The sequence below is a fragment of the Nelumbo nucifera genome, chromosome 5 (genome assembly GCF_055504915.1).
Source record: "Nelumbo nucifera cultivar China Antique chromosome 5, China Antique-T2T, whole genome shotgun sequence".
NCBI classification, from domain to species: Eukaryota; Viridiplantae; Streptophyta; class Magnoliopsida; order Proteales; family Nelumbonaceae; genus Nelumbo; species Nelumbo nucifera.
Window position 1 is genome coordinate 1,818,819 of NC_142653.1, and position 14,377 is coordinate 1,833,195.

The window sequence follows — 14,377 nt, forward strand, 5'->3', positions numbered from 1 at the left end:
ATATTGATGCATTCAAGGGAGGTGTTGGTGGTTCTTACTTATTAGACACTCCAATTAATTAGGAATAGAGAATTTTCTTTAAGGATTGTATTGTCTATGATACATTTGAAGTTTTAAACTTCATATTTATCTTTTGTGGACTTGTGGAGAACTGGAGATGAATGATGATTTATAGTTTAGTTTTATACTTATTCATTATATGCTATTATGCTTTTTTTATTTTTTTAATGGTTTAATGACTTTCAAGTTTTATATTTCATCTTATTATTTCTTAAAGTACCAAGCATCAACCAAGGTATGTATTGAATTCTTATGAATATTTTTATTTTTGTTGTAGTGCTTATTCTTCCATTTGTTAATGATAAGGTTGATTTCTTATGGATTGATTAATTCTTTTAATTTGTTTTCTTATGCCATGTTAGTAGACTTTTTCCCTCACTTTACTAGTTTACTTGCTTGATTGCATATTTTTTTATCAGCCCACTTGTTTGATTTCTTATTTCTTTTAATTCAGATGTTTAATTTTTATGTTTTCACATGAAAATTATACTTATATGAAAGATTTTATTGATTATGCTTAGTGTAATATGTAGCTAGTAAGCAAATATATCTTATAAAATAGTTTAGGTCCTTTAGGAAGTATAGAAATCCATAAATTAATATATTTATAGATTCCATCGCCTAGGTGTCACCTAGGCGCCTAGCCGCCTGGGCGCCCCATGGTCGCCTATCCTCACCTAGTCACCTTGACAACTATGGGGGTCGGGTGCATCCTATTCTCTCATTACTTGCTGAATTTTGTCCTACCTTTGTAAGAGGTTTTGACTAGGGTTTTCAACCCCATTCGACCAACCCTTTTATCCACTCTTTCGAACACTCTTTTAGGTTTGTTTTGGATTAAAAATATTGCCCAAAATATTGAGAAAGGCCGGACCTTTGCTGCTGTAACTTCTGAAGAAAGAATCCAAGACTGCAAGATCAAAGTTGCAATGATTTGAGGAGGATTTGGCATGGGTGTGAACACCACATCGAATTCTGCATTTGTGGACTTCAAAATCAGGTAATGCACATAATCTTGTTCCAAAAGATCGGATCTTTCATGGTCCAAAACCCATTCAATCCAAGAATAGAAAATCCAGAATTTTCTCCTATGAGATTTCAGCATTAGGGTTTCAACAAAAATTTGATTTTTTCACCACTCTAATGGATGGAATTTTTGCATAACATGATGATTGGATGATCATCTTTCATAAACATTGATCCTGAATTGTCATTTAGCTGACATCCTATAGTTTGGGCAGGGCTTAGTTCAGTTAAATTGATTTGAGAATCTGATATGGGGTTTCATGGAGCTAATATTCAAGTTATTTGTAAATTGTTTGCGCCTCCAATCAAAGCAAGAGAAAGAATGTCTCAAGTCTTAAATTTGAATGGTCAGAATTTGCTCCTCTTCCCTTTTTTTTTTTTGAAATGTTAAAAGGTCCTTGATTTTGATGTCACTAGATAGGTTATTTAATTACTATTCTAAAAGCCACAAGATTATGGAATTTGGAGTTTAAACATCAACCAAGCAAGTTACAAATATGTGCAGGTCCAAAACTTTTGTGCTATATGTAAAGAATTTATGCAATAAATCAACCATCCCTTTCTCTTCTGTCCATTTATCACTTTTTTATAGTAAAAATAATTTTTTCTTAAAAGAAAAAGAAAGGTACAAGAAAGGTGATCAGAAATCACCCAATAGAAGCAGCACCTAATTTAGCAAGAAAAGATAGAAGCAACATCTAGCACTTTTCTTTGGAAATTTTGCAGTTCCTTATTTCAGGTTTCTTGGGTTTATCCCAAAGGAAGTGATTCGAGAATAACCTAATCTACCATTCTACACATCATTACAATTTACAATGTTTTACTAAAAAAGTAAAAATTCCATTCCTAGACTTCAGATTTTTTTTTTTATTTTCTATTTACCTTGGTCCTAGTCATAAGAGTTTCTTTAGTCCTAAAATCATCTCTAAATGTTTCTTAACCCATCATTACCCTCCTAGCTTCATCATTGATCCATAGCCAGTTCTACATCAATTTGGTATCAGATAATCAGGCTTATATCAATTTAGTGTCAGAGCAGTCATTCCTACATCAACTGTCAAGATATTTTTCTGATACACGTTATTTTCTATTTTTCCTTTTTATGAGTATTTTCTATTCTTCCTTTTCCTAATTAAGAAATTACTTATGGACCATTAAAAAAATATGGAAGCTCTTTTTACTTGACACAATTGATTATTGGGAATTGAAGGACTCTTTGTTTTGTTTTATTTGGGCATGGTGTTCAAAAGTTATTCTTCTTTAGTGTGTATCATTTAAGGCCACTTACTGAGATTGGTATAACTGTCACTTGATTCAAGAAGAGGAGTGTGACTAATTGAATCCTTGAAGTAGCTTCTTCTATTGTTCCTTTCTTTAGCTTCATCCATTATCCTATCTTGTTCATTATTAGTGAGAGATTGAAACTTCAGAAAGATTTCCTACATCAGAATCTTTTAAGAAATTTTGGTTATTCACTAAACCCTTCCAAGTGCTATCCCTATGGGATAAAAAAAGCTAAGTTCACTACAGAAAATCAAAGAAGACCAAAGCTCAAATTCTGAAATTACCAGTTCTCCTTGTGCATCTTCTTGCAATTAGAGTAACATCCATTGTGTCTTTGCCGATTGCTGCTTGAAAGTTCTGAAAGGCTGATGGGCTGTTAAGATGTAACTTCAAATAGAAAGCCATATATTGCAATGAAATAAATCAAGGAAATAGCTGGCAAATGCTAAAGCTAACCAAAACATAAGGATACTCCCTTGGATAATAGGAAGCAAATACGGATCAAGCTGCACACACATCAAAATGAACAGTTGTCAGTAGCAACTTGTTTATAACCATGAAACACTGAATGGCCTATTCAATACGAGATAGCTTTATATACATCTAACCTTGTTCTCTATGAGCATTTCCAACATATAATTATTCCATAAAAACCTAGGATCTGCCTGTGACAGAACAACAATTCAAAGGCATGATAACATAAATCAGATCAGCCATTTATTTTGTAAGGATGAATATTATTGTACATATATAACATTTAAAATTTAAAAAGGACCAATATCTCGAATAAAAAGATGGAAAAACCATTCTTTGTACATAAACTCAGGTGTAACCAAACACTAGTCCCCTTTATTTGGAAAGCCAGCAATCTTTTTTATTACTATTAGACAACTCAGTGAACAATTAAGTCAATATGTAAGCAAGAACTTACTTGTCTCCAAAGAGGAAGCCGCCTTAACTCATCACCCAAATTATGCAACTGCTGTGAGCTGCAATACAAAAAAATAAATAAATAAAAAATAAGGTGCATGCTAACAAGCAAAAAAATAGATAAAAGAAAACAAAAATATATGTCTAAACAATTTCCCATAAAAAAAACACATCAAATTTTGCTTAAGGAATTAATTAATGTCAGAAACATTGGCGTTTATGTAGGGCCTATATAGTGAGATTTGATTTTCATAGGTAACTGGCCACTTTCTTTCAGTGCTAAATAGGTTTCTCTGTTTTGATGTCATCTGATGCTTAGTCTCGATGGCTTTACATCATCCTTATCCTTCTTGATATTTTTCCTTTTCATGCACAACAAACAACGAGGGTAGTCCAAACACTAACAACTTCAAATACTTGGGGGTTACAAGCTCAATGCCACCAAATACGCAAGCTGACAATCAACAAGAGCCAAACAAGAAAGAACATAGTGGTGCTGATGGGTTGGCCAAAGCAGGGGTGGAGAGGGACTCTTTGTATAGTGGGAATTCATTGCTTTTGTAATTTAGAAGGGATCTCTTTTTTCTTCATGCTTTGATGTTTTGAGTTGTATTGTACATCCCCCCTTCTTTCTTTTTGATTGAAAGTCACCATTTTTCAGGGAAAAAAAAACAAGAATTCATAGTGGCATTTTTTTGTCATCTAAATAGTCAACCACAGTTCATCTATGAGTACAGAATAGAACACATGCAACACAATCCAGAAAGAAAATGCACCTGAGTGTTAAGTTCACGTCATAGGAGAAGTACAAACCAGAAGTCCTTTCTGCAGCATTTAGGAGCACAGAAAACTCAGTCTCCATCTTTTTCTGTCAAAGGTAGTGCAAATGACAGTTTAAAAATAACCAGTCTACAATAGAAGCAACCAATAATAGTAAAATCATAACTTCAGTACCTGTTCGACTGAGGAACTTTTTAGAGAATGGTCACATGGCAAAATCTTTATGGATGTAACTTTGAAGATTGGGTGCCCCAAGTAAGACCCAACACTTTTGCAGCCTGTTATCACTAAGACATATGACCCTACAAATATAAAGAAAAAGGGAATAAGATCAAAGTCATCATCATCATCCATGCCTTAACCCAACTATGGGGTCGGCTACATGAATCCTGTTTTGCCAATCCATTCAAGGAATAAGATCATGGTAACACAACAAATTGCCAGTCCGGTCATAGAAGAAACATCAAAATTGCAACTCAACCAAAAACAAAACAGAAATTTATTTGTGTATAAGTGAATGTGCATTTTATATATGAGTACGATGACCAATTTCATCTTGTAAATTGATTTTTTTTTGGTCATTAAATAAAATTAAAAAAAAAAGAAGATATGAGAAAGGTGGCCAGTAAGTCACCTGAGAGAAAAGGAAACAAAACTTAATAATCCACAACCCATCTTCAAAAACAACACCCAAAAGACAACACAACCTACCGAATCCAATAACAAGAGCATCAGACCCCAATCAAACAATAAGACCAGAACTACAGAGAGACAAAAACTCAACCATAACACCACATAAGATTTTACTCAATTACTCAAAGCTCTTCAAAGGATTGAATACGATCCCAACACCTCTCTTACAGAATTTCTTAGACTTCTTCACCTTCTTTATAGGACCAACCTCAAAGGATGGAGTTAAGCAAACACTTTTGAAACCTGAACTCTTCTATAGTTTTTCTGCCTAATAATCACCTTACAGCATTAGGATTCTTCTAATCATACTTCAGATCCTTAATCATTGATCCTTTCTAACTCCTAGACAATGTTCTTCTCAAAAACATGATCTGCCACCACCTCTCCTTCCTCTTTGTTACCTTCCTACTAAAATTTGGAAATTTTAAGTCGTCTTGTATTGAATTAACTCCATCTGTTTCCAATCCTTAAAAGTATTCCTGGCAAATTCCTCCCCACCTAGAAAAATCAAACCTAGTGATTTACTCACCTCCACTTTTGTATTCACCACTTCTCAGATTCCCCTTCAATTTCATGAGTTTCATCAACAGCCACCTCCTCATCAGTATCTTCATCATCACCACCCCTAGTATCAATCTCTTCCTACAAACAATGGCTTTGTTCTATACTTTCTTTCCCTTCTACAAACTTTTGGTCCTTCAATCTCCCCTCTTGAGCATCCCACACCCACTCCTTTCCCTATCCTTTCTTCAATATCAGCACCCTCCTTATTAACCACTATAGTTCTATTTTGCACTACCAACTCACTCTCAGTAACTTCCACTCTAGAACCCTCCTTAGACATTTCTGCCTTGTCTACACGACCTCTGACTTTTTTTTTGATAAGTAAAAGGAAAAAATTTATTAAAGAAAATTAAAAACTTGATACAACCTCCATCAGTCCCAAGAAGGCACTACACACCAAGAACAACTCACCCACACAATAACACAAACTAAGCAGCAACAGAAACCCCAAATGAGGTCGTCCAAAATTTCCAAAAAAAATTGCCCAACATTGGACAATTAATCCTCATCAACATAAAAATCTTCCGTTCCATCTTTTCCCCGTTCCAAATTTCTCCCCCATCCCCTCTTAATGATATTGAAAGACTCTCTTCCTCCCACTTCTTTCAAACTCCTCAAGAGCCCTTCTAACAAAAGCCTCACCTACCAAGAATAACAGCCCTAAAGATTTGCCAACCTCCACCTCCCTATCAACAAGCTTCTTTAAATCCATGCTTCCTTGCTTTGCCTCTTCCCCCTTTGATGCCACCTCTTCCTCCTTATCTTCCTTCCTAGATTCCTCTAAACCACCACTTTGAATTGACTCCTCATCTGAAGGGATCACCAAAAGATCCGACTTCCCTTCCAGAACCTTCAAACCTTGTCGTCCCCTCCAAGAAAATCAGATCTCTACCCTTTGGACTTGATTGCCCTTCTTTTGTAAATCTTTTTAAGTTTAATTGGCCCATCCCTAACAATACCATCTTTAAGACGCGAGAAAACCTTAGTAACGTGAACAATATGAATCTTGTTCAAAGATCTTACCTTCTTCAAATCCAACGCTGAAGCAATGTCATCCACCTCTGATTTCCTCCCTCCCTCTCTGAAACTTCTTGATTCCAGACATAAAGAAACCTCTTCCAATGTTATCCACCTCCTCCCATTCTAGTCTATAGCTCCCTCTTAACAAGCCAGCCAAAATCCCACCATTTAAAACCCTCACCTCAATAACTTGACATCTCTTTCCCTTCTCTGCTTCCCTCCTCCACCAAAAAAATTTCATTGCCAACAATTAAAACCCATCCTTCCACCTCCTATGTAAAAGGACTAACCTTCACACTGTCAAAAGATAGTAAAGTAGGTACCTGGACGACATTGCACACCATCAACTTCATCAAAAATCGAGAATCCTCTAATCATGAACAATTCAGCATCTCAAGAACAACTTTATTGAGGCTATGACCTCTGATATCGGGTCTCTCAACCAAATCATCTGCTTACCCAACACCAATGTCCTTATTAGCTTCAACAAAATTCTCTACAAACTAACAATTACCTTGAAAACAAACCAAGCACTAAGTCTACCACTGTTTCCTTTGAACCATTCCCCACATATGCTTTACTCCTCAAATTCTTGTCATTTCCTCCCCTATCAACATCCATGCAATCAACCTCTAGACTCTAAAAGAATGTCAAGACTTTCCTTCAACTCTTTGTCTCTATAGATGAACCTCGAAACATACCAAACATAGTATCCCCTATTTTTACATGACCTATCTTCAGCAGTTGAGCCCTTCAAACCTCCTCACTTGATAGACTGACCTAGGGAAGCCCATAGGCTTTTCTAAGACCAACCTGTTTAGCCAGCCCCTTACACGGTTCAACTCCCCTCCCAGGCTGCCAGTATTTAGCCCAACAAAATGGACTTTCCCAACCTAGCCACCTCATTAACTTGTCAAGTAACACTTGTGGGCACGTAATAGTTTGATCAAAATAGCCCAGCCCCCTTAACCTTATTTAACCAATCCAATCCAATAACATGCTTAAACACTTGGGCTTAACCAAACATCTTATGACCCTTCATCTCCTCGAGCTTAAAACTTTGAGAATTGCATCCCGCATTTAATCCATATGGCATGTCATCATTTTCAAAAAAAAAATCCAAAAAAATACCCTCATCTTCAACCTCCAACCCATCCCCTTCATTGGGACTTTTTGTCTTCATTCTCAATGAATCAGAAAAACAAGTTTCTGCTGACCTACCTTTCCTTTACCAATTCATCTTCTAGCCATCTTAATAGGTAGGAACCCTCCACCAAATTCTTAAATCAAAACTCTTCCCAACAAAAACAAAGCATCAAAGACAATGGGACCGGGTGAATTTATTTCACTTCAACAGTTCAACTAGCAATGACACCACCATTAAATTCTTCTAGGAATAATTCTCAGATTGATCTTTCTAAATCTTCCACAAGCCTCACTTACTATTCTAAATGATTCCATGCATCATGCAAGGAGCAGAATACTGTAAACATTAATCCAAATGAGACTTGTAACTCCAACATTTCTAATTGCTCCCACCAGTGGATTCCGTTTCCCCAACCATAACTCCAGCATCCTGACTTGATTCAATTCCCATTTAAGCACCTACTTTGCCTCCTCTTTGCAACTAAAAATGAAAAGAAAAATCCAGCATTAATTTCCTTCACCTGGATTGCACTTTTCGGATTCCAACATCTTCTACCTTTGGATTAGAGTTGACAAAATGACCCACCAAACAATATTCCAACAATCATAACCAACCTTCTAGGTCCCCTACCAAGTTAAAAATCATTTCCTTCATTCTCTACCCAAACAAATGCAGCTAAATGGCAATGTTCCTGAACTCACTCTCATGCCCTTTCAAATTCGCTATGACCTTAATTTCTCGTAGGAATCATTTTTCTACCTCACGTAACCTCTGCTCTAGCTCTACATGAACAATTTCAACTACAACTTTTACTAGTGCCTTCAGCATAGCATGTTTTTACTGTTTGATAGCAATTCAGATTTCAGCAAGTATCATCTAATGGATTTGGTATTCACTACCACCTCTAATGAATTATTTTTGTCTCTGACTGGTGTTTTAACCTCAATTCTTTAATACCATATGCTTAAATAGAGATTCTATCTTGTAAATTGATGACATTTGATATCATTATATTGATGTTTTTCCTTTTAATAATTTGTTGAATTTACAGAAATTATCAGATTGCATCATATTCGAATATCAAACATCCTTAACATATTCAAATTCAAATCGACCTTTTTGAGCTCTGGTCAAATCATCAGATTGTATCGGAATGAAATTTATATTATCAGATCAGATTCGGATATACCTTCATTTGAATCTGATCTGATCTGTTTGTATCCCTAGTTTGTCCTCAATCCCCAAATAACCGTAAACCTTTAGAACTCTTATGAAAGTTACCTAGAGGCTTCCCATTTATAAGTATGCATTGATTTTAAGTTTAAGCACTACCTTTACCTGTCTCCCTTTAAAAACACTATGTCAATGTACTGATAAACATGCATATAAACAAACAAGTGGGAATCAATAAACTTTGGCATTTACATCATTAAGCTAATGATCTCAATTCTAGGACATAAGATAAGAATTTTGTTCATGGCCAAAGTATCTTGCCTGACAAGAGTTTCAACATCCCCATTACTCCAAAAATAGTTTGAATTTTTGGAGCCTGAACAGAGTTGCAATGAGGAAGCTCATCTGCAGAATTCAAAGTATTTCTCGTCAATAATTTTGCATTTTCTCAATAAATTAAGAAATAAAAAACCATAGTCAAAATTGATAACCTGCACTAATAAAAAAACAAGATAAGAAAAAGTAGCTAACCAATCAGTTTCATCGATCCATCCACACGACTTATAGACAAAATAGAACCAGTAGAACCATCAGTTGGGTCAACAACATACTGATCTGGGAACTCCCATAATCGCATTCTTGTGTAAAGCTTTTGCACAGAATCAACTTTCTCCATTGCAATGAAAGCCCGATTCACTAAGGACAACAATAGATTCAAATAAATAAAAACTAACAGACCACAAGTAAATACATAAAAACACTAATAATACCTTATTTCTAAAGAGTGGCAGAGATCAATCCAAAACTGAGTGAAAATTATTCAAGCATGACAGAGCATACACGTATAAACTTAAATAAATAGAAGGAGAGCTAGGAAAGAAATACTATAAGCAAGAAAGGGAAGAAAAGGTACCAATTAAGGGATTTAATCTCAGTGAGTTAATAAACAAGAAAGTAGGCAAGAAAGAAACAAATTTTAGATGCTAGCCATTTTTTAAGATATTAAATAATCAGTAAAAGAGAGTATTTTTTTGGTGTAGCATTAGATTCTGTACCTACTCCAAATGATTTTGTGTAATAAATAAATAGATATTGCATAATCTTAACCTACAGCAGAGAGAGAACGAATTAGGTTAAAATCATAATTAGTTTACCGGGAAGAGGACCATACAAGAATTCAAAAGCATAAACTTCGAAGATACAAGTCAAAGAGAGGGGGGGGGAACGAAGGTCTTTTTTTTTAGATTAGTGGAATTACTTGAAGCGCATAAACCCCATTTTGTCATTAAACCTAGACAAAATGATGAAGTTCCTGAATTACTTAATAAATTTGAACTCAATGTTACACGTTAAATAGGACTATAGGAACAAAGAAAAAGAGGCGCTGAAGGAGAAATCAGAACGAGCAATCGGCAAAACCAAAAATTACTCCGATTCTCAGTAGTCTATAGAACACGGTTGTATTACACTTCAAACCAGTTCAAAAAAAAATCCCAATTCACAACCATACATATGAACAACGTAAAGAGAATTCAGAAATCAACCCGACTGGAAACGCGTTAGAACAAAGCTAGCAATTACCTCGAACTCGAATTGAGCAGAATCAGAAAAGAAAAGAAAAAAAAAAAAAAGGAACCAAGAAAGAAAAGAAACAACCGACGACAAATACCTCCAGGAAGACGTGAAGACACTCTCACTTCCTTGAAACCTCGTCGATTATTGCAGAGAACGCGAAGGCAAGTAAGGCGGGAAAACCGTTGTGTCAGTGCTGTGACAATATAATTAGAGCGAGTAGGAGAAGATTTCAGATCGAGAATGTTGGATCTGAAATTCCGGTCTGGGTGGCATGAGCGTCCAGCGCATAATAGCCCTAGCGACAGCATGCACTACCTTACACAGTTAAAAAATAGCGTGGAAGAGAGGGTCCTCACTCCAGTCTTCTTCGTTGTTTTGGAACCTTAGCTGTACCCTGTACCGGCTCTTATTTTCAAACCAAAAGACGAAATCCGATACGGCGATACCCTTTTTTGACCTTTTCTTATTTCCCTTCTCATTATTATGACTTATCCTATTTCTTTTGGGGAGTAAATAAATCTTATGGCTTATCCAGTTAACCTAAAAATCCGATATATTTGATTTGATGATGCGGTTGAAATAAGGGTCAGCATGGATTTTGAAATATGGACGATTCAGGCAACGGAGGAGGGTCAAAGATGCTGGATGATGCCACCTTTATTACTTTAGACAGCTAAGAAACATCTCCTGAGATAATCACACTGAATCCTTTTCTCCAGTCTCTCCACCATTATTTTTGCCACATAAAAGTCGAACATGGCATGCATGAAGCCATCATATGATACCCAAACACCGAACCCCCTGAGCCCTGAGGGAGGGACTGGACTGGACTGAACTGAGGAGCAACCGCAATTACAACGCTCCGCTTCCATAGTCGAATGGGTATCGACATTTTTGAACGATCCCGGATTTCCCGCAAGCAAAACCTCAGCTCACATAGTCACATGGTATGTAGAAAAAATGTTTCGATACTGCGGCTGGATTTATTCCCGTATGCGTATAGTTGTTGCAAGGAATCACGTCCCATTTTGATCGGCATGAATTTAACGACCAACTTAAGAGACTTCTTTTTAACTAATTAGAACTTTTTAAATTTTGTTCTAAGCAATTCAGATCTCTTACCCACGCTAAATCCACATGACAGTACAGCTGTGATGACTGATAACAAAATATACTAACGTTGGATTCTCGAACTACCCCTAGCAAAGCATCACTGTTTTTTTAAACTAATGTAGAAACCTCTTATTCGCATGTAAAGGTGTAAACGGATCCAATTCGAATCGGATGAGGCAATATCTGAACTTAAATCCGATTAAAAAATCTAATATCCAATGAATATTAAAAAATAATACCTGAATTCGAATTCAATTAAAGATTTGAATATTTGATTCGATTTTAATTTGATTAATTAATTATTTTAGATGATTAATAAATATATAGAATAAATATTTTATTGATATAAAGTATATAAATATATAAATTATTTATATAACTTAATCATTATATATATAAATAAATTATATAAAATATTTTATATATTATATATAAGAATTAAATAATTAGTCAAATTCAGATATTTATCGAATCGAATCAGGTCATATCTGAATTCGAATTCGATTAACTATTCGATATGAATAGGATATTCAAATTCAACCGATTAGATATTCGAATTATCCGAATTCGATTCGATTATGTCGAATGTCGATTTCGAAATTGGATTTTTGAATACTATTAACACCCCTATTCACATGGGTGGCATGTCATATCATACCGATTAGATGGGTCAACTCACAATTACATAAATTATCTATCTATCTATATATAATACTAGTCGGTACTTGTATGGTGCAGGATTTTTTTTAATCGAATTACAAATTAGAGTTAATGGGCTTTTAAAGAGCCTTATATACCTATAAACACCTAACCACAAAATTTCGTCACAAATAGATATCCCCCATTAAACCCTTAATATGGGCTATTTCATTGGCCAAGATATTCATTTCTTAAATGCCCTTAGTCATACCATTTATAGACCAATCAAACCCCACCAAATGATTCCAATAGACCAATACCTTTAGAAACCCCATTATCAACACCCAATTTTTGCTTAATCGTTGCTAACCCCCCCCCCCCCAATTTACCCCCAAACACCCAATCAAATCATTATGATATTTCCGAAGCACCTAAAAATCCCAAACACGGTCATCATGCTCAAGACCTCCTAAAATATGTACCCATGAAATTTCAACCTAAGATTCCTTTGTTTATCCTTTAATCAAATAAAGATTCCCTTTCGAACCCTTTCGTTAGCCCAAAACACCCACAATCTCCTCGATCCAAACACCTTTGAACAAAAAATGCTAATATTTTTATTTAATTTTGTCACTTGATGTTTTATATATTTTTCTTTAAAAAAAGGTTTTGATCTAGTTGGATTTGCACTTATAATGATGGTTGTTTACATATATATATATAATGTTTTATATTAAATAATTTATAATATGCATATAAATTTATTTATATATTATATATAATATATATTATAAGTAGGAATGGCAATGGGGCAGGTTAAAGGTAGGGATTATTCCCCATCCCCAATGGAGATGGGTTCCTCACAGGACCCAAACCCCTACAATTTTTTAATTAATAGTATTTTTTCAAAAAATGTATTTACTTGAAATAAAGGAAAGATTTAAAATATAAATGACATTTTAAATATATTTCGATATATATATAATATAACATAAATAACAATAATATATATAATATAAATTTAATGTAAACAATATTTAATATATATAATCGAGGTCAAGGTAAGGTGGGGACTTCACTCCCCATCCTTGTCCCCGCCCTACCAAGGCAATCTCCATCTCTAACTCGATGGATCGGGAAGGCTAAGTACCTAACGGGGATGGGAAAATTTTCCATCCCTAATTATAGGTGTCATATTATGATATTTATATAAAATATATAATCTAATATTTTATCATAAAATAATGCATATACATATGTATACAATATATATATAATACATATGTTTAAATATGTACCAGCTTGAACTAAACACAACACTTAGGACCAAGGCTTGTGCAAACATAGGGGAAGTGCACAACGTATCAAGTGGGCGGGTTGGGCAGTGGGCAGGAGGTGCATGTGAAGGTGCTTGTGCATGTTGGGCAGGCATGGCATGCATTTGGACATGGTCTCATTTAAGACTTTTGTCAAACACACGGGCCCATTCACTAAAACTGAAACCTGTGCTTATTTCGAAAATGCCCCCCAATTCCCATTCATTTGCATTTGGATGATCATATAGAGGAAAATAATAAAAAAGACAACCATAAACAAAAGAAAAGAAGAAAAATAAAAAACAAAAGCAATTTAAAATTGTATATTTGTTTACTTGTACCTCAAATGTAAATCTTTTTTTTTTTTTCTTTTGGTGTTCTAACTTCTAATGTATTTAATCAATTTCAGTTTGCACTCGGTGACAAATTGATAATAAAAATTTTAAAACCTAACATAATCATTCTTGAATTCCTCCAATTAATTAGTTATATAAAAAACATTACAAAGAAAGAGATTTGAGAATCAAGAGAACACTTTCATTAACAAGTTCATTGGATAGTTGCATTGATCAATTTTACTTTGAAGGAATGTTCTACCATTAGTTGATAACAAATTCATTTAAAAGAGAAGATGATATTTGAAATCTTAATGAAGGGTAAAAGTGTATATAATGGTGAAAAGGTATATTTAAGTACATTAACAAAGGAAAAATTCCCTATCAGTACTCTGTACTTTGGTTTGATTGACAATTTGGTCCCCATATTTTAAAATGCGACAATCCAGTACCCGAACTTTTGAACGTGACAATCTAGTACCTATCATTAATGGATCATCGATTATGTATATCACGTGACCTCATGTACGATTTAAGACTTTTGAAAATGTCAAAATTACCATTAGAAATAAAACACATTGTTCATCATCTTCTTTCTCAAGAAGATGAAATAGAACTCAAGCCCTCTATCACAAACACCAAAACCCTTGCAACAGAGCCCAAGCTCTTTGTCACAAACACTTGCAATGACTTTGCCTTTCTCGCAAAGTTATTGCAAATCT

At 34.8% G+C, this 14,377-nt stretch overlaps 1 protein-coding gene across 2 annotated transcripts in view; it reads right to left on the minus strand.

Moving 5' to 3' along the window:
* LOC104603757 (phosphoinositide phosphatase SAC7-like) overlaps positions 1 to 10,661 on the minus strand; it is a 42,558-nt gene extending 31,897 nt beyond the window's left edge. Inside the window, exons 1-9 of one of the 2 annotated variants that reach the window (XM_088887504.1) lie at positions 10,347 to 10,661; positions 9,209 to 9,373; positions 8,999 to 9,082; positions 4,255 to 4,382; positions 4,077 to 4,168; positions 3,302 to 3,359; positions 2,979 to 3,035; positions 2,827 to 2,876; positions 2,655 to 2,743 (exon numbers count right to left, since the gene is read on the minus strand). In XM_088887504.1, the coding sequence (XP_088743630.1) occupies positions 2,655 to 2,743; positions 2,827 to 2,876; positions 2,979 to 3,035; positions 3,302 to 3,359; positions 4,077 to 4,168; positions 4,255 to 4,382; positions 8,999 to 9,082; positions 9,209 to 9,373; positions 10,347 to 10,560 (937 nt within the window). In that variant the 5' untranslated portion in view covers positions 10,561 to 10,661. The remainder of the gene's footprint in view (positions 1 to 2,654; positions 2,744 to 2,826; positions 2,877 to 2,978; positions 3,036 to 3,301; positions 3,360 to 4,076; positions 4,169 to 4,254; positions 4,383 to 8,998; positions 9,083 to 9,208; positions 9,374 to 10,346) is intronic. The other variant, XM_010267874.3, reaches the window with a different exon arrangement.
* Positions 10,662 to 14,377: the final 3,716 nt, after the last annotated feature.